This window comes from Adiantum capillus-veneris, chromosome 14 (assembly GCF_014529385.1).
Source record: "Adiantum capillus-veneris isolate H3 chromosome 14, ASM1452938v2, whole genome shotgun sequence".
In the NCBI taxonomy this organism is placed as follows: Eukaryota; Viridiplantae; Streptophyta; class Polypodiopsida; order Polypodiales; family Pteridaceae; genus Adiantum; species Adiantum capillus-veneris.
This window is the reverse complement of record NC_140944.1, coordinates 98922727-98948775: the sequence shown is the minus strand read 5'-3', so window position 1 is coordinate 98948775 and position 26049 is coordinate 98922727. Positions and strand designations below refer to the sequence as shown.

At 47.4% G+C, this 26049-nt stretch overlaps 1 protein-coding gene across 1 annotated transcript in view; it reads right to left on the bottom strand.

Moving 5' to 3' along the window:
* Positions 1–26049, bottom strand: part of LOC147442829 (heparanase-like protein 3) — a 77096-nt gene that overhangs the window by 684 nt on the left and 50363 nt on the right. The window contains exons 5-8 of the mRNA XM_086528847.1: positions 917–1159; positions 622–811; positions 413–538; positions 233–332 (exon numbers count right to left, since the gene is read on the bottom strand). Of these exons, the coding sequence (XP_086384973.1) occupies positions 233–332; positions 413–538; positions 622–811; positions 917–1159 (659 nt within the window). The remainder of the gene's footprint in view (positions 1–232; positions 333–412; positions 539–621; positions 812–916; positions 1160–26049) is intronic.

Sequence of the window (26049 nt, the reverse complement as noted above, 5' to 3'; positions counted from 1 at the left end):
CTCTCTCTCTCTCTCTCACACACACACACACACACACACACACACACACACTCTTCTCACGCATGGGCGGGCGCACACAGACACATGCATAGTTTCATTCTCTGATGGAAAATTTTGAAGTAATGTTTATAAAAACTTCCAATCCAAGTGCTAAAGAGTTTGGACATTGAAGATGTTTGTTATACTCTGCAACATCCAGTTAAACAAAGCTAAAATGTTTGAGTTTACTCACAGTTCCCTTTCCACAATGTGCGTAGGCTCGCAAAAGCTGTGAATCCATTACTTTTGTGTTAAGCACCTTCGTACCCATTAGCCTATGCCATAGAAGTGCCCTGGACAGTACAAGAAAAGTGAAAATCTTTGCAAAAAAACCTTTGCAAAGGGGCCATTGCAATAACAAGTAAAAGCTTACCCATAATAGTCTGGATTAGGCTCAAATGTTGTTGTGTTTAAAAGCCCGTAATTGCCACCGACTAAGGATTGCCGACAATATGCTTTTGTCCCATAGCTTGCTGCCATGGCCATTTGATCTAAATACCTTATGAATGCAAAATTGATCAAGACACAAACGACAAGTATTTGCAGAGAACGCTCAATGTTATGTCGAATTGAAATTTTTACCAGAAGCCAGAAACAAAAGCATCAGTAACAAGATGGTGCCCGCTGTTGTAAGCTCCTCCTGCTTCACCAACCCATGCATCTACTGAGGGACCATGCTCTTGCAAGGTTTGCTTGACATTTTGAAACATTTTAGCCTCCTTATACACATAAGAAAGGTTGAGGATTTTTCGCTTCAGATCAGGATCCACTCCTGCAAACCAAAGCGTACAGTGTTAGATTTTGAGTGAATGTGGTGATAAGAACTCTATTGCTTAAAAGGAAACATTTGCTGAAATAAAAAATCAAAACATTGTACCTGGACCAAGGCTGTAGAGGTGGAGGGTTAAGACATCAATAGTAGGACTATCCTTCTCAAAAGCCTCAAAGAAATCTATTGTCCATTGCTCATCATAAAATCCATCAGGAGCTATTAACAAGGGCTGCGGAAGAGTCTCGTCTGCGTATACTTCTTCAATAATCTTGCGAAGTTCTTTAACGTCAGCAGCATACTGCTTGGCTGAAATGGCTGTGCCAACTCCGTGGCCAGATAGCTCATTACCTGTATTCATAGCAACCCAGAAATTCAGAATAGGCTCAATTATCTATCATATCAGAATAGTGAACACAACATCTAGCATACCAGGAACCAGGAAAAAAGCTGTTCAGTTCAAAAAATGAAAGAATAAAACATTCCAGGAGTTCCAAATGGGTGGCTTTTGGAATGGTTGTCGTACTTAGCCCCCACTACCCTAGAGCATACGCCTTCCAAAAGATTGCTCAGAGAAGGTTGAGAATGCCAATGCAAATGCTGAAGATTCGTTCAAAGAAGGTTGAGAATGCCAAGGCAAATGCTAAAGATTTGTTCAAAGACGGTTGAGAATGCTAATGCAAATGCTGAAGATTGTTCTTGAATGTGTTTCACTCTCCAAGAATAAAAGATAAACCATGGTAAGGAGTGCAACAAGATGAAGATAAGTACGCTTGCTGCTGAGCTGCACGCTAGAGTTTGCTGGCAAGCTATGCATAGAGGTGGCTGCAGTGCTGCACACCTCTCTACTTGCACGTCTCTATCCGTTTGTCTGATCCACACTGTGCTGCTTCTTAGCACTCTGCTGCTGCTGACTCTGACCCTTCTGATCTCTATCAGCTGAGCAAAACTCTGTTGGGTCTGCTGTAACTGTGAGGGCTATTCCTCTTGCGACAAATCTATCTCTGTCGTCGCTCTCTAGGGAAATCCCTCACCAGATGCCCCATCCCATGACATCTAAGGCACTAGTTTCAGTCTTCCTATAACTACGATCCTTTGGAAATGTAGCACCCCTTTCCACTCAAAAGTGATGGGATCTAGTAGCCACCTTAATTGATGGCACAGATGTCTATACTACACGCATGAATGGTATGCCAAAAATAGAACCCACTGCCATAGTTGGCACTTAAAAGTTTAAAACAATGCAAGTAACTCTTAAAAAGAAATTTTTATTTGGATGCTTCAAGACTTGACATCTATCCTCGAAAGCAGATGGAGTAAAATCCTCACACCACATATAAAGAAATGAATCTATCTCTAAAAGTGAGAGGAGCACGACTGACAGTCACAAACTGCTGATGTGTAAAGTCACTGAAGAACGGAACTACCGGCCGAGGGGCCTAAACCCTAGAAGAAGTTGAAGCAACACAAGGATCTTACGCTGGCCTGCTGATGTGGTAGAGCCGTACGGAATCCCACATTTTACGCTGACATACTAACGTGGCAATTGTACGAACAGCCCGGAAATTGCGCTGACCTGCTGACGTGGCAGCCTGTACGAATTTCCACGATTTGCGCTGCTGACGTGGCAATTGTACGGATTTTCGTAAATCATGCTGACAGCTTCTGGGCATTGCTTTTAGACCAAATGCTTTTGAGTTTGAAGGCTTTTCATGTAAACTGCTTTTGGGGCCTAGGTCCTTCAAATATGAGGCCATGGGCTCATTCTTTGACACATGCTTCCGGACGAAGGTGCAGAGGATGGAGTACCGGCTTGTACTCAGTTGTTGAAATATAAAGAAATACCAAAAGGGGTGCCAAGGTTTGGGGCCAATACTCTCTGGGGTGGAATTCCGCCACTCGGTGTCACGTGTCGTCTCTCTCTCTCTCTCTCTCTCTCTCTCTCTCTCTCTCTCTCTCTCTCTCAGTTCAGTTGTTATGAAAGTGCTAAAAGTTTGTTCAATCTGTTCTTTTCTATTGGCACGTGGTGCCCGTCTTGTGACAGTTGATAACCTCGGAGGTCCGGTGTGATTGCTATGTCTTCGGACGATCATTGCCGCCAAAGGAATACTGTCTGTCCAAGAGCTGACGGCCCATGTTGTGGTCGGCTACGACCTTATGGAAGGAACCTAACCCTAATTTTTGGTGCAGGTTTCAGGATGGAAAGTCAGGCGACTTTTTGAGCTCGATTGATGTCGAGATTGCTTTTTAAGTTTGAGTTCTGTTTGGAGTTTGTTTGAAATGGATGGTATCTGTTTTGAACCTGTTTTGGTGTCTGATTTGAAATGTTTGACTCTGGTTTTAATATTGGTTTCATTGATTGGTGATTGTACTCCCGGGTGGAGAAGTCAGAAATACTGTTTTGGTTTTGTTTGGAACCTCGGAACGACGAAGACGGGATGTCTGGGGAGCGTTCTGTTGTATGCTTGAAAACCTCAGAATGATGCATGCCGATGTCTGGGGAGAGTTCTGTTGTATGCTAGAAAGCCTCTGAACGACGCATGCCGATGTCTAGGGAGCGTTTGGTTGTATGCTTGAACCTCCAAGCGACACAGACTATGGTCTGGGAGCGTTTGGTTGTACAGTCCTCTAAGCTCATGGCCCGAACATTTTTAGGTTATTTGCGGGGGGAGTGATGAGGTAGTCATTGAGTAGCTTCATACCAAAGACTGTTTGTCTCGAGGAATGCTCAGCGGTGCTGTTTGTTGTGTCTTGTAACATGCATATATCACAAGGCGGGCACCACGTGCCAATAGAAAAGAATAGACTGAACCAACTTTTAGCACTTCAATAACAACTGAACTGAAAGAGAGAGAGAGACGACACGCGACATGGAGTGGCGGAATTCCACCCCAGAGAGTATTGGGCCCAAACCTTGGCGCCCCTTTCGGTATTTCTTTATATTACTGCCGATTCACAAAGTACAACAACCGAGAAGCACTTGCTCTGCAATCTGTGCGCTAAAAAGTGCCAGAGAGTGCCTTGGGTATGAAAAGCTGACCCCAAAAAATCACTTTCCTAAAATTTTGGGATTTCCCTAAAAATCCGCCGCGAATTCCGGGACGTCCATACAGGTGCCACATCATCATATTTTGATGTCCAAAGTCTTTTGAGTGTGTTTTGCTTTATTTTTAATGTCTTTATGTCACTTGGGGCCCCATCGGACGGGGTCCCCATAAGTTGGTAGGACTTCTTCTTCTGTTGCTTGTTCTTCTTAGGGTTTCTAGAATTAGGGTTTGCAGGTTTTAGGGTTAGGGTTTCCAGAATTAGGGCTTGCAGGTTTTAGGGTTAGGGTTTTTAAAATTAGGGTTTCAACGGTTAGGGTTTCTGGCAGAAATTAGGGTTCGGGTTTTTGCTCTCGAGCAGCCACATCATCTGTAAGTTGGCTCCATTCTTTAGGCTTTGACACGTCAGCAGTTTGTTACACATGTGAGCATTTGTGTTGCATTGTGATGTGCCAACTACTGAATATTCCTAACTGGATGAGATTGCCTAAGTATGTAATTTAGTGCATCAAGACACCCGTGGACGATCAGTGCGGTCTAGCTATGATGGATATCAAGAGTTCCGATCTAGACGAAAGGAGAAGCCAACTCCTTGATCAAAAGAGCCGAAAGGAGAAGCCAACTTCTTAACAAAAAAAAAAGCAAACTGATTGTCCCTCAGAATTTTTTGAGCTAACTTGAGTTATTTTGCATCTATGCTATAATCGCAGATGACTACTCTCTTTCAAGAAGGGGGGATGTCACAAACTGCTGACGTGTCAAGTCATCGAAGAACAAAGCTACCGGCCGAGGGGCCTAAACCCTAGAAGAAGCAGATGCAATAGAAGGATCTTACGTTGGCCTACTAACGTGGCAAAGCCGTATGGAATCCTGCATTTTACACTGATATGCTGACGTGGCAACTGTACGGACAGCTTGGAAATTGCATTGAACTGCTAACGTGGCAACCTGTACGGATTTCAGCGATTTGGGTTGCTGACGTGGCAAGTGTACGGATTTTCGTAAATCACGCTAACAGCTTTTGGGCATTGCTTTTGGACCAAATGCTTTTGAGTTTGAAGGCTTTTCATGTAAACTGCTTTTGGGGCCTAGGGCCTTTAAATATGAGGCCATGGGCTCATTCTCTGACACATGCTTCTGGATGAAGATGCAGAGGATGGAGTACTGGCTTGTACTCAGTTGTTAATATATAAAGAAATACCGAAAGGGCTGCCAAGGTTTGGGGCCAATACTCTCTGGGGTGGAATTTCGCCACTCCGTGTTGCATGTCGTGCCTCTCTCTCTCTCTCTCTCTCTCTCTCTCTCTCTCTCTCTCTCTCTCTCTCTCTCTCTCTCTCTCTCTCTCTCTCTCTCTCTCTCTCTCAGTTCAGTTGTTATTGAAGTGCTAAAAGTCTGTTCAATCTGATCTTTTCTATTGGCATGTGGTGCCCGTCTTGTGACACTGACGGCCCTAAAGGGGAGATCCTGAGATGAGGAAATAGCAATGAAAGCAGGAGGTTGATGTCCTCACTGTGCCTTCATCCGAGGCAGCTAGGCTGCACTTCAGCCACTTCCGAGGTGCATCCGACAAGGCAACTAACGACGCCTCTCAGAGAGAATCTCAATTGGATCGCCAATCTTCAGTTCCAGATCCTTGGAGAGAACAAATGACGGCGTCATATCACTGGAGGATAGAGAAACCCAAAAAGAAAACCCAAAGAACCGAAAACCTCAGGGTGATGATAAGCAAGGAAAGAAATGTGGGTGGTGGATAATGCCAACCAGTAGTAGCAAACTGTCACAAAGTGCCGACGTGTCAATGTCACTGAAGATTGACTCTGATGGGCACCCTAGCCTTAACCCTAGCCAACTTGCAAATCCCGGCCGAGGGGCCTAAACCCTAACACAGGCAAAAGAAGAAGAACTTCTTACCAACGTCTAAAGCCTTACCAATGGGGCCCAAAAGCAAATAACAAGAGGGTTAGGATTTTAATCCTAAGACCTCCCAACTTATGGGGACCCCGTTTGATGGGGCCCAACTTAACAAAAATAAAGCAAGCACATACATTGCGTAAATGATGCTCAAGTGGCAGCTGTACAAACGCCCGCAAAACGAGCTGGTTGCTGACGTAACGCTGTTGTACGAATCTACCTGCAAATCGCGGAAGTTGATGACGTGGCGTTGTTGTATATGCAGCCCTTGAAGGGGCTAGCTTTTGGGACCAGGATCTGATGCTTTTCATGTAAAACGCTTTTGGTAGGCCAAGGGCCTTTAAATACGAACTGTAGGCTCTCTCTCTCTCTCTCTCTCTCTCTCTCTCTCTCTCTCTCTCTCTCTCTTGCATTCTATCGTGTGCAAATGCAGAGCAGAGCCCCAAGTGTTGTACCGTGTTGAAGCAATATAAAGAAATACCGAAAGGGGCGCCATCATTTGGGGCCAGTTCTCTCTTCGGGTGGAACTCCGTCACTTTGTGTATCGTGTGTCATGTTTCTCTTTTGGTTCAGTTCTTTTGAAGCATTTAAAGTCTGTTCAGTTGTTCTTTTCCGTTGGCACACGGTGCTATCCCCTTACAGTGGTATCAAAGCTCAGTCGTGTGCTTTTCTGAAAGCATACCGGTCCTACCAAGAACAAACAGAGTACAATGGCAGTTTTAAATTCTACAAAGTACTTACAATTTCTTCTCGACGAGCTTCGCGACATACTTTCGCGGCATTGTCAATAGAATCTCCTGATACTGCAAACGTTTTAAGATGCTAATTCTTGCTCGGTCATCCAATGAGCGTCTTAAGTAGAATAATTCTAAAGTAGATCTTTTCGGACTTTACTAGCCGCTCTTGATGATGAATGGTCTTCTCAAGTTGGAGTATTTCTTCCATTTCCTCAACCTCGGGAGGTCCCTTAGCAATAGGCTTACTTGGAGGTGGAGTAAATTAACATGGAAAGCATTATGAATCCTCCAATTAGGCGGTAGCTCTAATTGGAATGTCACATCGTTCACTTAGTCAATTATCTTAAATGGCCCATGATAATGATTGGTAAGTTTTACCACTTTCCCTTTATGAATCGCTTGTTTCTTTAGTCTTGCCTTCTCAAACTTGAGTAAGACCAATTGACCGACTGTTAAGCCCAAATTCCTTCTATGCTTGCCCGCAACTTTCTTATGTTTTTCTTGAGAGCACAATATTGCTCTCTTAACTTGCCCGTAGGCAGTGTCCATATCTCGGACAAATTCATCCGTTGCAAATATCTTATCCTTAGTTGAAAGGATCAATGGAAGAAAAGCCTTACCACATAAAGAATCTCAAAGGGTGCCTTCTCCATAGACGAATGTACGGCATTGTTATACTCGTACTTGTCAACATAGGCGGTGACTTCTCATGTTCCTTCTAGGCGAGCCACTCCCATTCCTTCCGAATGTCCTTCTCGAAGTCGGGCAGATGGACTTGTTCATAAAATTCACATTTGAACTGAGTCCACGTTCTACCTTGTGTACCTTCCAGAATCTTGGCTAACCACCATTTTCTTGCCGTCTTCTTGAGATACATCCCAACATGACGCAACTTGGATGTTTCGGTAATTTAGTTGGCAAAAGAAACTTCAAACTGTCTGATAAAAGATAGTGTCTTGGAGATGTCTCTCTGTCCTGTGTAACTGTCAAGCTTGATATCCTTGTTGCTGGATTTGAAAACCCGCATCTTGTGGTGACACTTGCGGTTATTCTTCTTGAATTTGGGCTTCTCTTAAGTATTACGTAAAGAAGTAGTAGGTGTTCTCTTCTTGGAAGAAGGCTTACATACTATGAGAAGTGGGAATAGTGGTATAATCAGGAGAGTATGATGGAGAAGAGATAGAGACATCCTTGCTTTCATTCAGTCGAGAGTTCTTTTTCCTGGTTCTTACTCTTGGAAGACCGTTTGTTCCAATTTGCAGATCCCTTGTGCGCTTTGGCACCTCTTTCCGCGTTTTCATCTTGCGGATTGTTACCATCGGCAGGATTTTCCTAACGCCCGTCGGCATTGGTTCCTTGTGGCTACTTAATTATGTCCAAAACCTTTTGGATAGCCCACAGCATGAGAAGATGCTGCAATTCCGCGAGTTGAACTCGTACTTGCTGAAGTTTGTCTTCAACGATTCTCTAGTGGCTGGTCATGGTTCTTCCTGTTCCTTCCCGAAATCGTCCTCCTTTGCAGAAAAAGTGAGTCAATCGAGCTCTAATACCACTGCTACAAACGGGAGCGCATGCGAATAGTCAATAAGCTAAAAATAAATAGACTTTCAACCAAACTTGACGAGGGAGAAGATCGACACACTACTGGGGATTAGAAAATGGTCCCCCCCTTAAAGAGAATCTTTATTGTGGGAGAATCTTTTTATAAGCACAAGAACCGGAGAGACCCCTGCGTTCTAAATCTCAGATTCAATGGTCGTTTCCTTCCCGTGAGAAAAATTCCAAGAAACAAGCTCTTAATTTCTTTTCCGTCTGTACTCGGTGCAAAAACTCCGTAGACCGTTCCGGATTGTGTTTCCGGAAACGGAATCCCCGAATGTAGGTTGAAGCCTCTTCACTCCTCTGCGATGGAGTATCTGCAAAAAGCACAAACACAAAAGCAACAACTTGTAGAAGATTTACTTGTCGCTCCAAGTACGAAAAAACGACCTCCGTACTCCGATGTCCGCGATCAATAGCGTATTCCCGGAAGCAAAGTCTCCTTCAAGCAGCGTTGGCAATTCTGGGTGAAGAGTGAATGCTATGGCTGCTTATATAGGCTCCAACGGGCAACATGAATAGCTGCAGTAGCAGGACAGTGGAGGCGCTCAAACATATATATATATATATATATATATATATATATATATATATATATATAGATAGAGAGAGAGAGAGAGAGAGAGAGAGAGAGAGAGAGAGAGAGAGAGAGAGAGAGAGAGAGAGAGAGAGAGAGAGAGAGAGAGAAAATCGCTTGCGATTTCAACCAAGAAGAGGAACGCTTCTTTTTTTTGTCTTCAAGTGGGCAGCCAGTATTAAGTGGGCAGCCAGTCACTTTAAAATAGTAATGTGAACTTGTTTTAAAACTCAATAAAACTTTGTGAGCTAAAAGCTGATGCTTACATAGCACTTTCCGGGCATTCCTAGTGCAACCTCATGCACAAACGCAATGCAAACATAGATTTCTCGCGGGAAAGCATCTGCTTTCTCGGAAAGCACTTAAAAATATCCCGCTTTTAGAAAAAGCTGTTCAGAACCCAGTTTTATTCTTGTGCCTGCGTCTTTACGCGTATTCCTTTACCCAATTCGGATTTTCAACGAGACCAATGGAATATTCCCTATCCGATGCTCTCATCACCCATCATGTGACGCCTCGGGAATACCCATTTTCCGGTCTCTCTCACAAAACTTACGGAACAACTCCTTCACGATGCTTAATGTCACGCATGACATGACACATCGGAGTTGTCCGTTCCTGATGACTTTATTCAATTCCAGTAGATCTACAGTTCCCAACTTTTATAGTTCAAGTGTACACATATAAATATCATAATTTCAATAAATAGAAATTAGTCAAAAAAATAAGCAAATAGTTCATTTAGCAACAGCCCATCGAGAAAGAAATAGTCCAAGCAATAGTGACTCTCAGCACCTCCAAGCGACGAAGGTTGCAGTCTAAGGAGCGTTTGGTTGTAAAAGACCGCTACATGGCCTCAACCTCTTTAGGTTATTTGCGTGAGGAGAGATGTGGGAATCGTTGAACAGCTCATGGCACAAACCGGGATGGTTATTTGCGGGGAAGTATTCATCGGTGACTATATGTTTTTTTTTTTTTCCGAGAAAGAGATCCTTCTATTAGTTAATGAAAACTGCCCATAGGGCTACAACCACCTCTGCAAGAGAGGGCTACAACAAACATGATGGGGAGAAACATATATACAATGAGGCTAAATCAAGAGATGGGAGGAGGGAAGAGCCACACAGGTGGACGGTAGTGCCATCTGAGCACACCCAAGACAGTGGTGTAGAAAGGCCCAGGGCGCCAGAGTCGAAGGAAAGCCTCGCGGCGCTCCCGCATGCGGTCGGAGCTGCCCTGTAGTCCCTCAAGCTATCCTTTGAGAGTATGGATCAGCTCTAGCCAAAAGTCACGAACAGTCTCTGCTGGTGGCAGAGAGCGAGCCTCAAAGATGCGGAAACAGCAGGCCCGCCAGATGAACCAAAGTGTCAGGCCACTGATGAGCTCCCAACACTCCTCTCTCTCACTGCACCACTCCTGTGGAGTAAGCTCTGTAGCAAGCTGGAGTGTAGGTCGCCCCCCCTGTATCACTATCATCCTGCTCGTGGAAGATAGCTCAAACTGAAGTGCCGGGCCCGTGAGAGTGGGCCAAGCCGCTGCCCCCCAAGTGTACTGTCTAGCCGTGGAGAGAGTAGGCATCAATCGAAGAACTTGTAGCCACACCTGCTGGGCCGAGGGACAGTCCCAAAGACAGTGACGCTGACTCTCCACCAACTGGTCACAGGCTGCACATGTGGCCGAGAGACCACTATGCACTAGCCAGCTCCCTACTGCTGTAGCTCTGTGTGCAACCAGCCACTGAAACAAGGTGACGCGCCTCGGCTGTCTGGAGTCCCACAGCGTCTCCCAAAAGGCTGCCAAGAACTCGACTGTGAGGCCCTCCTCCTGCCAATGACGTGCTGCAGCGGGGCGGGCCTCTCTCTGTGCTGCAAGTATATGACGTCCAAGCCGAACAGTGTACTGAAAGAAGGGGACTCCTAGGTGGTCTGCAGAAGAGAAGGGGTCCCTCCATAGCCACTCACCAGGATCCCACTATACTCGTGCCAGTGGACAACACTCCCAAGCCCATAGCCTCCAGTGTCCAGTCTCAAGAGCTACTGGGTCAGGGTCTATGACGCAAGTCCTCCCATAGATGCCCACAACTCGGATCCTCTGGAAACAGCACTCTGCTACCTGCGGGGCCTCTATTGCAACTCGCTGTAGTCGTCCCCCACCCTGAAGCTCGAAGAACAGGGTTGGGACAGTCTCTGAGCAGGCCCTGACTGAAATGAGAACCTCCAGTCGTGTGAAGGCTCCCATCCACCGGGGTGCTACTGGCTCGAGAGGCGTGAGCCACTCAACTGGAACTGACTCTGAGATGTCTTGACACATGCTCTGCACCCCTCTCATGCCCTGTAGCTGGAAACCCTGCACCTCCTCTGACAAACCTGTGAACTCTAGCCAGTCACCTAGAGAGCGCGCTGGACCTGCTGCCATGGGACCCCAGGAAACATGAGGCCGACTACCAACCAAGTGGCCTCTCTGAGTGCTAACCATGGGGTTCCAGACGAGGGGCTGCCGTAGGCGCTCCTCCGTGCACGTCGGCTGTCTCTGCTCCAGGCCATGCCGTAAGAGCTCCAAAGATCGAAGCAAACTCATAGCGAAGCGGTCCTCCAGTTTCCTGCTCAAACCAACTCGGCGCATCTCTGTAAAGATCCATCTCGTAGAAGGTTGCCAAGGGCCTCCTGACTGAGGCACCCTGGCACGAAGCCTCTGCAGCAAGAACTCCTTCTAGGGCTCCTAACCTGGAAGAAGTCCTCTGACTATGAACTTCCTAAGAAGGGCTCTGCTTTGCTGTGCTGGATCAATGATCCCAAGCCCTCCCTGAGAACAAGGAAGCGTGATGACCGGCCAAGCCACCTTGGCTCGGGCTATCTGAGTGTCATGTCCTGACCAAAGGAAGTTCCTGATCAGCCTCTCTACCTGGCTGATACAAGAACTCGAGAAGATCCAGCAAGAAGTGATGTACCACATAGTCGCCAACAGCACCTGGTTGGCAACTACTACTCTACCAGCCAGAGAAAGTCGTGCTGAGCTCCAATGTAACAGCTTTCTCCTGATGGACAGGAGAAGAGGAGCAATCTGCTGCTCTGGAGACAAGTCCAAACCAACCTGACAACCCAAGTACCGAACTGCAGTCCCTGGGGGAATCCACCTGAAACCCTCTCATGGCATCCAATCTGGCACAGGAGCACTACCAACCAAGAAAGCCACTGTCTTTCTCCAGTTGATCAGAGCGCCCGATGCACAACAGAAGGTCTCCAAAGCCTTCTCACATCTGTGAAGATTGGCCTCCTGGCCATCTAAGTATAAGGCTGAGTCATCGGCAAACTCAGCGTCCAGTAGCTCATCTCCCTGAATAGGGAGTGCTAAGCCTCGTAGACCAACCTGCTGTGACACCAAAAATATGCTCATCACCTCCGCATAGAACAGAAAGAGAAAGGGGGCAAGAGGACAGCCCTGTCTGACCGAGCGTGTAAGCATGAAGCGCTCACCTCTACCTCTTGCCAAAAGCACCTGACTGCGAGCCTGTCTGTACAAAGCTGACACCCCTTTGATCCAAGCATCTGAGAAGCCCATCCTGCGTAGAGTGCCCTCTAGAAAGTCCCAGTCAACTCTGTCGTATGCCTTCTCAAAATCGAGAAGAAGAATCACAAGGTCCTCACCACGGAGCCGTGCCAGGGCAGAAGCCTCCCAGAAAGTAAAGATGTTGTCAAGGATACTGCGTTCCTTGACAAAACCTGTCTGAGTCCCATGTATAAGGCTCTCTAGAAGTGGCTTAATCCTCAAACTCAGGGCCTTGGCAAGAATTTTGTAGGCTAAGTTGAGGATGGTGATGGGGCGCCACTGTCGAATCTCATCCAAGGAGCCACCCTCCTTGGGAATGAGGTAGATCAGGCCCTCACTCATGCTGTCAGACATCACTCCTGTGTGCAAAATGTACTGAAAAGCACTACAAAGATCTGGGCCAAGCAGGTCGCAGTACTCCAAGAAAAAGTTGGGAGTCAACCCATCCTCACCTGGACAGCTACCACGGGGGAGGGTGAAACCGGCCTGTACTTTCAAAAAGGGCGGTAGACTTTAGACTTAAACCTTATTTGCTTTCACCCATTTAATTTGTCGCCCACTTTACCTGTACTTTCAAGACACAACAAAGGGGAAATGGATACAGGCTGCTAGAATGCACCTGTATGAGAAGACCGACACCAGATTGGCCCCTAACTTAGGCGCCCCTTTCGGTATTTCTTTATTGTTTAAAAGAGGAAATAAACGTTGTGGTTCCCTACAAGCTGCCCCGCACAAACTTGGCTGAATTTCAATTGTTCCGGCCCGATTTCGGCAGCATAACTGTACTAGGACCCTTCACAGTCAGTATTCCCATGCATTGAATAACTTTCCCGACGCATACGGGCACTTTGCAAAACCTGGCGAGAATCTGCAGCACGCTGAATTCTCTGTTTTCAGCCCCAAAAATGCACCAGATCACCTGTACAGCGGTCCCCTCGTGTCCCCGAACCTCTTGGGGGTATTAGGGACCGTTTAGGGCCGAAACCCTAAACCTGCAAAAATACACAGCAGGCTGTAATTTACTGTTTCGGGCTCCGTTTCGCGTGCCGGTCGCATCCGTAGCAAGTCCTCGAGCTCCCGCACCTGTAGGGCTACTTGCCCTTTGAATCGGACAAGATTTCTGGCGTGAAACCTCTCCGAATTCACCTGTACATGCGGGGGATTAGCCGCTAGCTAATCCAGTAACTGTGCAAGAGGCTCTTGCCTCGGCAATCGCGCATGAACCCACACAACTGTACAATTGTCAATTGAAAAGCCCACTAGAGGGGCATAACATAATGCCATAGGGGAGAGAGAGGGCAGTGCGTAGCGTGCAGGGCATCACTCTTGACACCGCACTGTACATAGGAGAGAAAGGAAGCACTCCATAGCTCTTAACCTATGACCAAATCTGCAAATGAGCCTCTCTTCCCTTCAAATTCAACGCCACTTCTCCATGCATGAGGAAAGTGCACTAGAATGTGCCACTTGGCGCATTTACAAGCATTTTCCCGTTTCGGGGTTGCCGCCTAAAAATCTCCCAACCGGTTGCCCAGTTGACTTCATCACAGAGTAAGAAAATGTTCTCCTTGTCATTCCGGAGGTAATGACGCAAACACATTTTTAGGTCCCAAAATAGCAGTTCCCTAAATTTTAGGAGATGCTGCCATTGTATCTTTCTAGGTCATCTGACCCCCTTTGTACACTGCGGCCACACCCAGAACTGAAATGTAGCCTCTGTAGCAAAGGATTCCACTTTGGCTAGTCAAAGACCCCACTTTGGCTAACCATAGTCCTTGTCCAACCTTAGTGCTCTCTTGCCCTCAGGCCTGGACTCCCTCTGGACAGTTCCACACTAGCTATGCAATGCAGGGCAGTTAGATTTCCCAAGGGGTGTTTCCAAAAAGTGAAAGTAAATAAATAATAAGAAAGAAATCAACAAAAAGGATAGATAGTAGTCACACGCTGGTGACATACCCCCCTCTTGAAATCTCAAACGTCCTCGTTTGTCGTACATGCTCACAGTCAACACTGATGTATTCAACACCTGTCGACACATGTACAACACATACATGCTTATTGTCAACTCTGGTGTATTCAACACCTTGTCGACACATGTATTGCCTGCGTGTGACCCCTGTCCCAATGACATAGTGGTAGCTTTGCACTCTACCATTGCTTTGAGTCACTAACTTTCCAATGACAAAATGGTAGCTACACATTTTGCCACTGTCTTATAGTACACGTTGGGCCCAGTAACACTTTCGAGCATACCCAAACCGACAGTTTAAGAATGCAGCTACACATGTACCCTTTAATAGAAGCAATTACTGTATCCTTGACAAATTGACAAGAAATACTCACTTCTATAGCACTAACCAAAGTTTTGGACATTCCATATAAGTAATTGCCAAACTGACAATCTGTACAGCTCTAACATTGATGTAACATGTACTTGATTTGAGCTCACTTTAGATACCATGTACATGATTTGTTTCAGAAGCCATTGTCACACTGACAATCCATGTAGCTTTGAAACTCAAGGGGTCAAGGTAGGTTGCAAATCGAAGGCTTCAAGGTAAAGTGATAACACAGTTGGTGACTCTGAAGTTCACCTTCTTCCATCCACTTAGCATCCATTGGTGGATAGTTTCTGAACTTTACCAAGTAACGCCTAGCAACCTTGCCTTTCACTTTTCTTTCTTTGTGTGCCAAAATCTGTTCCGGGACCAAGATCTCGTCAAGTTCCTCGACTTCTGGCTGATCTTCAGCTAGCATATCCTCTGGCACATCACCCACATAGGGTCTGAGAAGACTCACATGAAACGCATTGTGAATCTTCCAACTGTCAGGCAATTTCAGCCTATATGCAACATCACTGATTATGTCGCACACTTGAAAAGGCCCATAGTAACGCATGCTGAGCTTTGGAAACAGTCTTTCCTTGCCCTTCATCTTCTTTAACCTTGCCTTTTCAAAGCGTAGAAGCACCCAATCACCAAGTGAAAATACCACTTCACGACGGTGACGATTAGCTGCTTTCTTTTGCTTTGCTTGAGTCTTTTCTAAGGCCACTTTGACCTTCTTGTACATTTCATCCATGTCCTGAACATACTTATCTGCTTCAAATATCTTGTCCTTTGTATGCAGTATGGGAGGAACTTTCTTGCCACCTTCAACTATCTCAAAAGGTGCCTTGCCAATTGATGAATGCACTGTATTATTGTATGCATACTCCACCAATGGCAAATATTGCTCCCATTTTCCTTTATGCTCTGACACATAACACTTCAGCAGATCTAGGACAGTAGAATTTGCCTCTTCTGACTGCCAATCTGTTTGAGGATGAAATGACGAAGAGAATTTGAGCGTTGTGCCCATATTCTCAAACAAGCCTCTCCAGAACAAACTTGTCATGCGTGGATCACGGTCGCTAACAATCGACTGTGGCATGCCATGATACTTGAAAATATTGCTCATAAACAAGCGTGCCATTTGATCTGGCTTTATCTTCTTCCTGACAGGAATAAAATGAGCCTGCTTGCTGAATCTGCAAATGATGGTCCAAATACCATCATTTCCTGTCTGCGTTCTCGGAAGATCAAAGATAAAATCCATAGCAATACTTTCCCATGGTTTATCTGGAATAGGTAGTGGTTGCAATAACCCTGGTGCCTTTTGCCTGACAAACTTGACCTTCTGGAAAATTAGGCATTCTCGCACAAAGGCATCCACATATCTTCTCAATGTAGGCCAATAGAAGAATGTCTCAACCGCTTTAACTGTAGCATCGATACCACGATGCCCTGCATACGGTGGGACATGACTCTCTTCCATAACTTTGCGTCGCAATGGCTTTGTGACACACAATCTGCCATGCATCATCATGAACCCATCTTTAAGAAGATAGTGTTCATGACGCTGTCCATCCATTAGCTGCTCGAAGACCCTTGCAAAATCTTCATCATTGCATACTGTTCCCTCATATCATCAAGTTCATGATGATAAGGAATTGACACAGCTGAAATTTGTGGCTTCCTTGACAAGGCATGAGCCACAACATTCTTCTTGCCTTCCACATGCACAATCTGAAAGTGGAACATGGACAAGATATTTGCCCATCGCATATGCTTCTCAGATAACTTTGTCTGTGTCAAAAAGTATAGCAAGGTCTGATGGTCCGTTTGGACAACGAAATCTGCACCTAGCAGGTAGTGTTTCCAACTTAAGAGCGCATGAATCATAGCCAGTAACTCTTTCTCATAGACCTGCATGGTCATCTCTGGCCCTTGCAAAATTCTGCTCTCATAGGCTACTACCCTGCCATCTTGCATTAGCACTGCACCAATGCTACTACCACAGGCGTCACACTGGACCACAAATGACTTCCTAAGATCTGGCAACACAATGACTGGATCTGAAGTCATCTTTTCCTTTAAGAGATTAAAAGCTGAAATCTCTTTCTGTGTCCATCTAAAGGTGACTGCCTTCTTTTGAAGAGCATGTAAAGGTGAAGCAATCTCAGCGAAATTTCGGATAAACCTTCTGTAATAGGAGCATAGTCCCAAGAAACTTCGGACATCGTGCACCGTCTTCAAATCTGGCCATGACTTGATCGCTTCAGCTTTTGCAGATCCATTCTGACACCATCTTTTGAGACAATGTGTCCCAGAAAGTGAATCTCTTCCAGAAAAAATTCACTTTTCTTTGCATTGATGAGCAACCTATGACTGCGTAGCTCTTTGAACACAATGGCCAAGTGATGCCTATGCTCCTCTTCATTCTTTGAGTAGACTATCATGTCATCAAAGAATGTACCAACAAATTGCTGGTGTGGACGGAAAATTCTGTCCATCATCCTATTGAACGTAGCAGGAGCATTTGTGAGACCAAAGGGCATCACTAAAAATTCGTAAAGGCCAAACGTTGTTCTAAAAGCAGTCTTGTGCACATCCTTTGATCTAATGCAGATCTGATGGTACCCACTCTTTAGACCTATCCTGCTAAACATAGCTGCTCCTTCTAATTTGTCCAGAATATCATCAATTCTAGGTATAGGGAACCTATTCTTGATGGTATTCTTGTTCAGTGCATGGTAGTCGATGCACATACGCCATGAGACATCCTTTTTCTGCACCAACAACACTGGAGAATAGAATGGAGATGAACTGGGCTGAATCAGTCCCTTTTCTAACAGCTCTTGTACTTGGCCCATTATCTCTTTCTGTTGAGCCGCACTAACCCTGTACGGAGGCTTATTTGGTGGGCTACTGCCTGGCACCAAATCTATCGCATGGTCCTCGGGTCTCTCTGGCGGTAATTGAGACGGTAATGAATTGGAAAAACAATCACTATACTGTTGTAAAAACAGACCTTTCTTTATCTAGCACAGATAAATTTGATTCATCACAATTTGACACTTCACGTGCAAAAACCAAGTACGCAGAAAGATGCTTTTTCATTACAGAAGTAATAGCAGAAGCTGATACAGTGGGAATAGACTCCCCTTTAAGCTTTACATCCAAAATGTGAGTCTTTCCCCTGCTCTGTACAATGATCTTTTTGTTGTAGGCATCCATGATTCCCTGTACACGAAATAACCAAGGAATACCTAACAACACATCACATCTGTCCAGTGGCATGATGTAAAATTCTTTAGCATCTACATAGGACTGGATATGTAGGCACAACTTTCCGATGATGGGTGTCACAGCCTCTGTATGGCCAGGACATGCCAAACCTGCCTCTGCTGTATACCCCATCTCTTCAGGTCTGATTCCCAACTTTGAAGCCAATTCTGGGGAAATGAAGTTGGCTTTGGCACCTGGATCAAAGAAGATAAGCACTGTTTGATCCCTGACCTTTCCCCATGCTCTGCAAAGCTCACTTGCATCTGAATTTGGCTTGTCGCCCACCATATCTGGCACTAGACCAGCCATGGGCTTCTTTCCTTTCTTGTCCTCCCTGTCTTCAGAATTAGCTGGCCTTTTCTTTGTAGGACAATTGTAAGCAATGTGACCAGGCTGCTCACAGATGAAGTATTTGTTCTCTGACCTCAGGACCTTCTTTTGCTCTTCCGACTTGCGAGGAAAACGTCTTTTCCATTTCTTCGTTGGTCCCTTTTCTGATTCAGCCGTAGCTTTGTCTTTCCTTGCGTTGGCTGGATCCTGAGTCACTTTCGGAGCCTCCTTGGGAACATACTTCTTCGTTGAATTTTTCTTGGCTGATCCTTCCTTGACGCCAGTATTGAATTCACAATCTTCTCCCTTGAGCAAACCATTGCCAGTGTTTGCTACCTCGATGAGCTGCGTCAAAGTAGTGACTTTGGTCTTTGTGCAGTACTTTCTCAATCCTTTGGGTAGGCCACAACAGTATTTTTCAATCTGTTTTGTCAATGGCACAAACCTATAGGAAGTTACTGGAAGTAGAGCTTTCCAAAACTTCTGATTGTAGTCATCCAGATTCTTGCAAGTGGCAGCATTAAGCTGGTGCCATTCTGTCATGACATCTGCTTCAAAGTCTTCAAATAACCATGTTGCTGCAAAAATCTGCTTGAAGTAAATCCATGTGGACGGAGCTTGTCCTTGAAGCAATAAAGTTGTCCACCATTGTCCTGCATTCCCTGTCAAGAAAGTCGCCTTGCGGACCTTTGAAGCCTCTGTAAAGTTTTCCCCTGCATAGGCCTTGTCAAACTGCTGGAGGAATGAGAGAGCCTTCTTCCTGTCATCAAACCCTGAAAAGGTCGTGAATGTTACACCTTTGTCACCTTCTTTGTCGGAGTTGGCCTCTCCAGCGGTGTCAAATTGTCATATGGAAGTGACTGAAACATGGGAACACTGTTAGGGTTCATTTGTGTTCCCTGACCGCAATTAAGTTGACCTGGAAATGCCATATTTGGCTGCTGATTTGTAATTCCAGCCATACCAAAATTTTCCTGTGGCATTCCAAATTGGCCCCGAGTGCTTAGAAACCCTGGTAGCATGCCCGTGACACCATACATGGGGTTAGGCATCATCGTTTGAGCACCCCCGAACACTGTTCCTGGCGTGTAAAATTGATTTCCAGGTGCATGACCAGCCATGCTCTAGAATACCGATTCACCTCCAAAATAGCCAGGATGTACTGAAGGTGGTGGGAAGACTTGTTGCATAGCCTGTAGGTTGCTTCCCTGCACATTAGAACCAGCTATAGGCTGCTAAAGAGTGGTTGGCTGAACTGGTACAGCTTGAAAGACTGGCATCTCAGCCACCTGTTCTTGCACCTTAGGCACAGGTTGTGGAGACCGCACATGAATTTATTTTTATGCTCCTTATTGTCTAGAGATTCCTAATCTTTATCTAGCTACATTAGTTCTTTGTCCATGATGGTGGCACCTAGAAGTATACTTGGAGAAACATTTATGCCTTTAAGCTCTAGAGCACAAGTCTCATTTTCTATTGCCATGATCTTCTTTCTCCATAAAAGAGGGTGGTGCCCCTAAGAAATATGCGTGTGTAGGGTCTCACGGAGTGGTTGTCTGGTGGGAGCCTTGAGTTGAGCCCCATCTCAAAAAATCTGCTCTCACTTGAAAGCATTTGATCTAGAGGAAACCATCCTCTGCAATCTTCAGTTGCTCCAATGTCACCTTAGTAATCTTATGTCCAATGTTCTTTGGATCTTTGAGCATAGTCTATTGATAAGCTTCCTTGATAACAGGCTTTTGAATATGATCCAGTGACCCAACTTGCTGAGACGGAAGAAGAGGTTGCAGAAAGGCTAAAAACCTCGGGTTGTGCATTACTTGTGTGAGCATAGCCACAACAGTAGCCAACTGGGTCCCGAATATATCATCATCCACTTCATGTGTCTGTTGACCCTGTGAAGATATGATCCCCTGTGTCTTCAAGCCCAACCTGACCAAGGCTCACTTCTATGGGAAAAAGTGATTTAGTCCCGGTGATGGAAACATGAAACCGGCCTGTACTTTCAAAAAGGGCGGTAGGCTTTAGACTTAAACCTTATTTGCTTTCACCCATTTAATGTGTCGCCCACTTTACTTGTACTTTCAAGACACAACAAAGGGGAAAGGGATACAGGCTGCTAGAATGCACCTGTATGAGAAGACCGACACTAGATTGGCCCCTAACTTAGGCGCCCCTTTCGGTATTTCTTTATTGTTTAAAAGAGGGAATAAACGCTGTGGTTCCCTACAAGCTGCCCCGCACAAACTTGGATGAATTTCAACTGTTCCGGCCCGATTTCGGCAACATAACTGTACTAGGACCCTTCACAGCCAGTATTCCCACGCATTGAATGACTTTCCCGACGCATACGGGCACTTTGCAAAACCTGGCGAGAATCTGCAACACGCTGAATTCTCTGTTTTCAGCCCCAAAAATGCGCCAGATCACCTGTACAGCGGTCCCCTCGCGTCCCCGAACCTCTTGGGGGTATTAGGGACCGTTTAGGGCCAAAACCCTAAACCTGCAAAAATACACAGCAGGCTGTAATTTACTGTTTCGGGCTCCGTTTCGTGTGCCTGTCGCATCCGTAGCAAGTCCTCAAGCTCTCGCACCTGTAGGGCTACTTGCCCTTTGAATCGGACAAGATTTCTGGCGTGAAACCTCTCCGAATTCACCTGTACCTGCGGGGGATTAGCCGCTAGCTAATCCAATACCTGTGCAAGAGGCTCTTGCCTCGGCAATCGCGCATGAACCCACACAACTGTACATTGGTCAATTGAAAAGCCCACTAGAGGGGCATAACATACTGCCATAGGGGAGAGAGAGGACAGTGCGTAGCGTGCAGGGCATCACTTCTGGCACCGCACTGTACATAGGAGGGAAAGGAAGCACTCCATAACTCTTAACCTGTGACCAAATCTGCAAATGAGCCTCTCTTCCCTTCAAATTCAGCGCCACTTCTCCATGCATGAGGAAAGTGAACTAGAATGTTCCACTTGGCGCATTTACAAGCATTTTCCCGTTTCGGGGTTGCCGCCTAAAAATCTCCCAACCAGTTGCCCAGTTGACTTCACGGCAGAGTAAGAAAATGTTCTCCTTGTCATTCCGAAGGTAATGACGCAAACACATTTTCAGGTCCCAAAATAGCAGTTCCCTAAATTTTAGGAGATGCTGCCATTGTATCTTTCTAGGTCATCTGACCCCCTTTGTACACTACGGCCACACCCAGAACTGAAATGTAGCCTCTATAGCAAAGGATTCCACTTTGGCTAGTCAATGACCCCACTTTGGCTAACCATAGTCCTTGTCCTACCTTAGTGCTCTCTTGCCCTCAGGCCTGGACTCCCTCTGGATAGTTTCACACTAGCTATGCAATGCACGGCAGTTAGATTTCCCGAGGGGTGTTTCCAAAAAGTGAAAGTAAATAAATAATAAGAAAGAAATCAACAAAAAGGATAGATAGTAGTCACACGTTGGTGACAGAGGGCCCTAAGAGCCGTGTGAAGCTCCTTAAGCTGAAGTGGCATCTCTAGCCTCTGGCGCATCTCCTCTGTCACAAGACATGGCATCGTGCCCGCGCTCCCCGCATGCATCCTGCTGCTCTGACTGGGGCTCAGCAGACAGTAACTCATGGTAAAAGTCAGTAGCAACTGCACGCATATCCTCGGGCTCACAAGCTACTGACCCATCGGGCCTCCTCAACTGTATGACCTTGGCATGCGAGTGCTGAGATCCCACCATCTCAAAAAAAGCACTAGTCACTCTGTCACCCACCTGAGTCCACTGAGATGCCTCTTGGTGGAAGGCAAACTCATGACGCCTCTCCTCTGTGCTAGCAAGCTCCTGTCAAGCCTGCTGTAACTGCTCCTCCAACCATGGACTGTGTGGATGCTGCTCCTTCATCCTCTGTAATGAAGCAATGCCCCGTCTGAGACGCTGCTCCGCCTCTCTCGCTGCAGCCCGGCGAGCCAGAGACTCCTGAAGAAAAAAGTGGCTAATCTGAGCTAGGCCTGAGGCCACTCTGTCTGCAGGAGAATCCTGTCTGTCCATGCCCTCTGTCCAGAGAGCCTCTACCCTCTCTCTGAGTGCTGAGTCCAACAAGACCCGCTCTGGGATGCGGAGCATCGTGCTCCCACTCCTCTGCCTGTCTGCCACTGTGAGGATCACTGGTGCATGGTCCGAGAAGGAGGTCCCTGCCGCCTCCCAAGTCAGTGAAGTGGTCACTAGTGTAGAAGCAATCTATCCGCGAAGGATTCACTCCTCCCACTCTGCGGTCCGATCTAGAGAAGGCAAGACTGTTTGGGGGCCTCACAAAACCAGAGTGCTGCCAGGTATCCGAGACCCTCAAAGTCATACATAACCTCTCCCAAGCTGCCAACTCGACTCCATGCACAGTAGCATGGCTACCACCAATCCTGTCAGAAGGGTCCTCCAACATGTTGAAGTCCCCTCCTATGTACCAATGATCTGCCTGCGGCAGAGACTCAACAATCTGTGACCAAAACTCTGCACGAGCACTCGCTACATTGGGCGCATAGATCAGGAAACCCACAAGGCCACCCTGAACCTGCATAGTAATCCACTGAGCCCTGCCTGGCACAATAATCCCTCTACCCACAATGGCCTGCTGCAATGAGTCCGCAATAGTCGTACATACCCCACCCTGGATGCCTCCAGGTCCAAAAGCAGCTGACCAAAAGGTATCATATCGTCCACGCAAAATCTGACCACATCACCGAATGCGGCTCTCACACAGGTGGTGCTCCTGAAGCATAAGGAGATCAATCTCTCCTCCCACAAGGCAGCGCTGAAGCTCCTAACACAATCGGCCCCGCTGACGCTGAAACTGGGGCCCACCTAGTCCCTGCACGTTCCATGAGACGATCCTCATGGGGAGCGAGAGAGAACAGATGCTGCCGCAGCAGCTAGACGGGATATCTTCGAGGCAGGCTTGGATGGGGAGTAATCCGCATCCGAGCGTCCTCTAGATAGGCGTGACTGCAATGAGTGCCTAGCCCAAGCCCAAGCAGAACGAGCCGTGCGTAAAGCAACCTCCTCTGTCCAAGAGTCCTCATGAATGTATACATAGCAAGGCAAACACTACGTATCAGCAAAGAAGTACACCACAATGTGCCTACATCCTGCTGAGTCTGGGGGTGTCACCGCAAACTTGGCCAATGGCCACAAAGTCTGCAGCATATCTGTAACTCGAAGTTCTCCCATGTGGTGAGAGAACTCTAGGACTTGTGTATGCAACCATCCCAAAAATGAGTCGAGGGTCCACTCTGTCTCGGCCCTGCCACAGAGGGGGAAGGAGAAACCAACTGCTGAGTCCAAGGCCTCTCTCCCCCTAGCGGCAAGGAACAAGGCATGGACCCTGAAGCAAGCTGCCTCATGGTCTGCTGCGGAATCGCCGAGAAAACGAGTGAAGCCGTAGTCGAAGAAGTCCCAACGGCGTCGGATGTCAATGCTCGTCAGACCACGAGGGATAGCTGCTAGGGAAGATGTCTGAATCTGCAGAGGGGGCCGTAAGAAAGGTTGACCCTCTCTCGCTAGGTGACTCGTGGCAAAGGCGTTGCCAAGAGATCTCCTAGCCGCTGGAGAAGGCCCTGTCCCTTGGGCCGACAGGGGAACTAGAGTAGGAGGGGGGGGGGAAGAAGGAGCTGGGGGGAGTGGTGGAGAAGAGAGGCGGGATGGGGCAACAGAGGAAGGGGGCCGAGGTGGAGAGGCGACGGGAGCAGAAGGCGGGGGGGAGTATGAGGAAGAGGGGGGAACTCTGGGGTGGGAGAGGCTGTCGAGGGTGAAGCGGAGGTGGGGGCTGGCGCAAGGATCTCCTCCTGCTCAAGAGGACCAAAACGGTTCCTCGTGGGAACCCACTGCTGCTGAGTAGGCCATAGTACCAGGGAATGGCCATTTTCAGGTCCCCGTTCCCCGTTCCCATCCCAATTTCCCGTTCCGAATCCCCGTTCCGTGTTTCAAACGTGAGTATCCGAAACAAGGAATGGCATTTCATGCATGTTGCCGTTCCTTGTTCCTCGTTCCAATTTTCCGTTCCGGGTAACTATTGAGTAGGCGCCTGAGGGCAACCCTGAGTGCTAGGCTGACGCTGTGGCCCCTATCATCGTCGACCACGGACCTGCTGCCACCCCTCCTCTGCTGGAGCCCCAGGCTCAGAGTGTGGCTCTGCATGTGTGCGCTAAGCCGCTGGCTGTGGCTGAGGGCTAGCCCTGGCAGGCTGGGGCTGAGGCTGTGGTGCAGGTCGCGGCCTCCTCCGTGGACAGGCCTTCGCTAGATTGCCCATCTGTCGACAAATGAAGCACTGGTTCGGGAGGCCCGAGTAGTCCACACTCTGTCTAAACCAACCTCCACTCACCCGAGGCAAAAGGATAACCTTCGGGAGCGTGTGGGTATCTCTGACCAAGACTCGAACTGAGGGAATACCAGCTGCCTTGGCAGCTACTGATGCTGCCGTACGAGGTGTCTCCAGGACAGTCCCAATGGCGGAGCCGATCCTGGATAGAAGTGGTAAGTACTCCCTCCGTAAACCCGGAAAGCAGACCGAGATGGGGATGTCTGCCTCCTCTACTAGAACATCCGAAGCTGGATCAAAACCATGCCGCCACTGTCGAAAGTGGGCACGTGATGCTCGGATGGCTAGTGGACTCATAGCTATGACCTTGGACGCCATCTCGGAGGTCTCAAACTCAATCTGATAGTAACCCAATTCGAGAATCTGGACATCCAAGATCTTGCCCACCTCTGCGAGAAGGTGGGCCTGGAGAAGGTCTCGCAGCTCTCCTTTGCTAGGTCGAGTGCCGAGAATCTTGCAGATGACCGAAGTCGCCTGCAATCGCTCTACCTTTGCGGCAAGGCTCGCTTGCTCTGTCGGCGAGAGAGCAAGTCGAATGGTGGGCTCAGCGGGGTCGGGCGAGGGGGCTTCTGACGAGTCCCTTTGTGGCGAAGCTGGAGCCTCCATCTGTGTCTACTGCTGTGGCGTAAGAAGAGGGCGACGGGAGGATGCTGCAATAAGGCGTACAAAGCACTGCCCCAATGACTGACGCTGTGCTAGAGAGGCCGAATTGCAAGGATCTGTCGGGGTTAAGAAGAAACACAGGCGGGCAACGGACGGGCGGGGGGGGGGGGGGCAGCGGGCTGGGGCGGCTAAAGCTGTAACGCTGGCAGCAACGGGAGGGGATGGCGGAGGCGGCAGTGGCGGGCAGGCAGCACAAGCGGGCAGTGGGGGGGGGGGGGGGGGGGGAGCCATGGCGCAGCGAGGGGAGCAACAGCAGTGAGCCGTCGAGCTAGCGGCAAATTCGGTGACTATGTTTTTGTTTCTTGTAACATGCATATGTATGTGATGTGCCACTTGAGTGAGATTGCCTGGGTATATAACTTTAGTGCATCGAGACACTTGTTACAGATCAACGCGGTCTGGGTGTGATGGCTAATTTTACTACGCCAGAATATCAAGAACTCTCATATGAGAGAACTGAATGAGCCTCGGACATTTTTGAGCTAACTTAAGTTGTTTAGCAAAAAAATGTCACTGAAGATCGATTGGGTTGTTGGGTGCCTTGGCCCAAACCCTTGCCAACTTGCAGGTCTCGGCCGAGGGGCCTAAAATCTAATAGAAGCAGAAGAAGTAGAAGAGCTTACCAACTTCTAAAGCCTTGCTGATGGGGCCCAAAAAAAATAACAAGAGGGTTAGGATTTTAATCCTAACACCTCCCAACTTATGGGGACCCCGTCAGATGGGGCCCAAATTAACAAAAACAAAGCAAGCACACACATTGTGTAAATGATGCTGACATGGCAGCTCTACGGATGGCCACAAAACGCGCCGTGCTGATGTGGAGCTGTTGAATGGACCTGCCCGCAAATCGTGGAAGTTGATGATGTGGCGCTG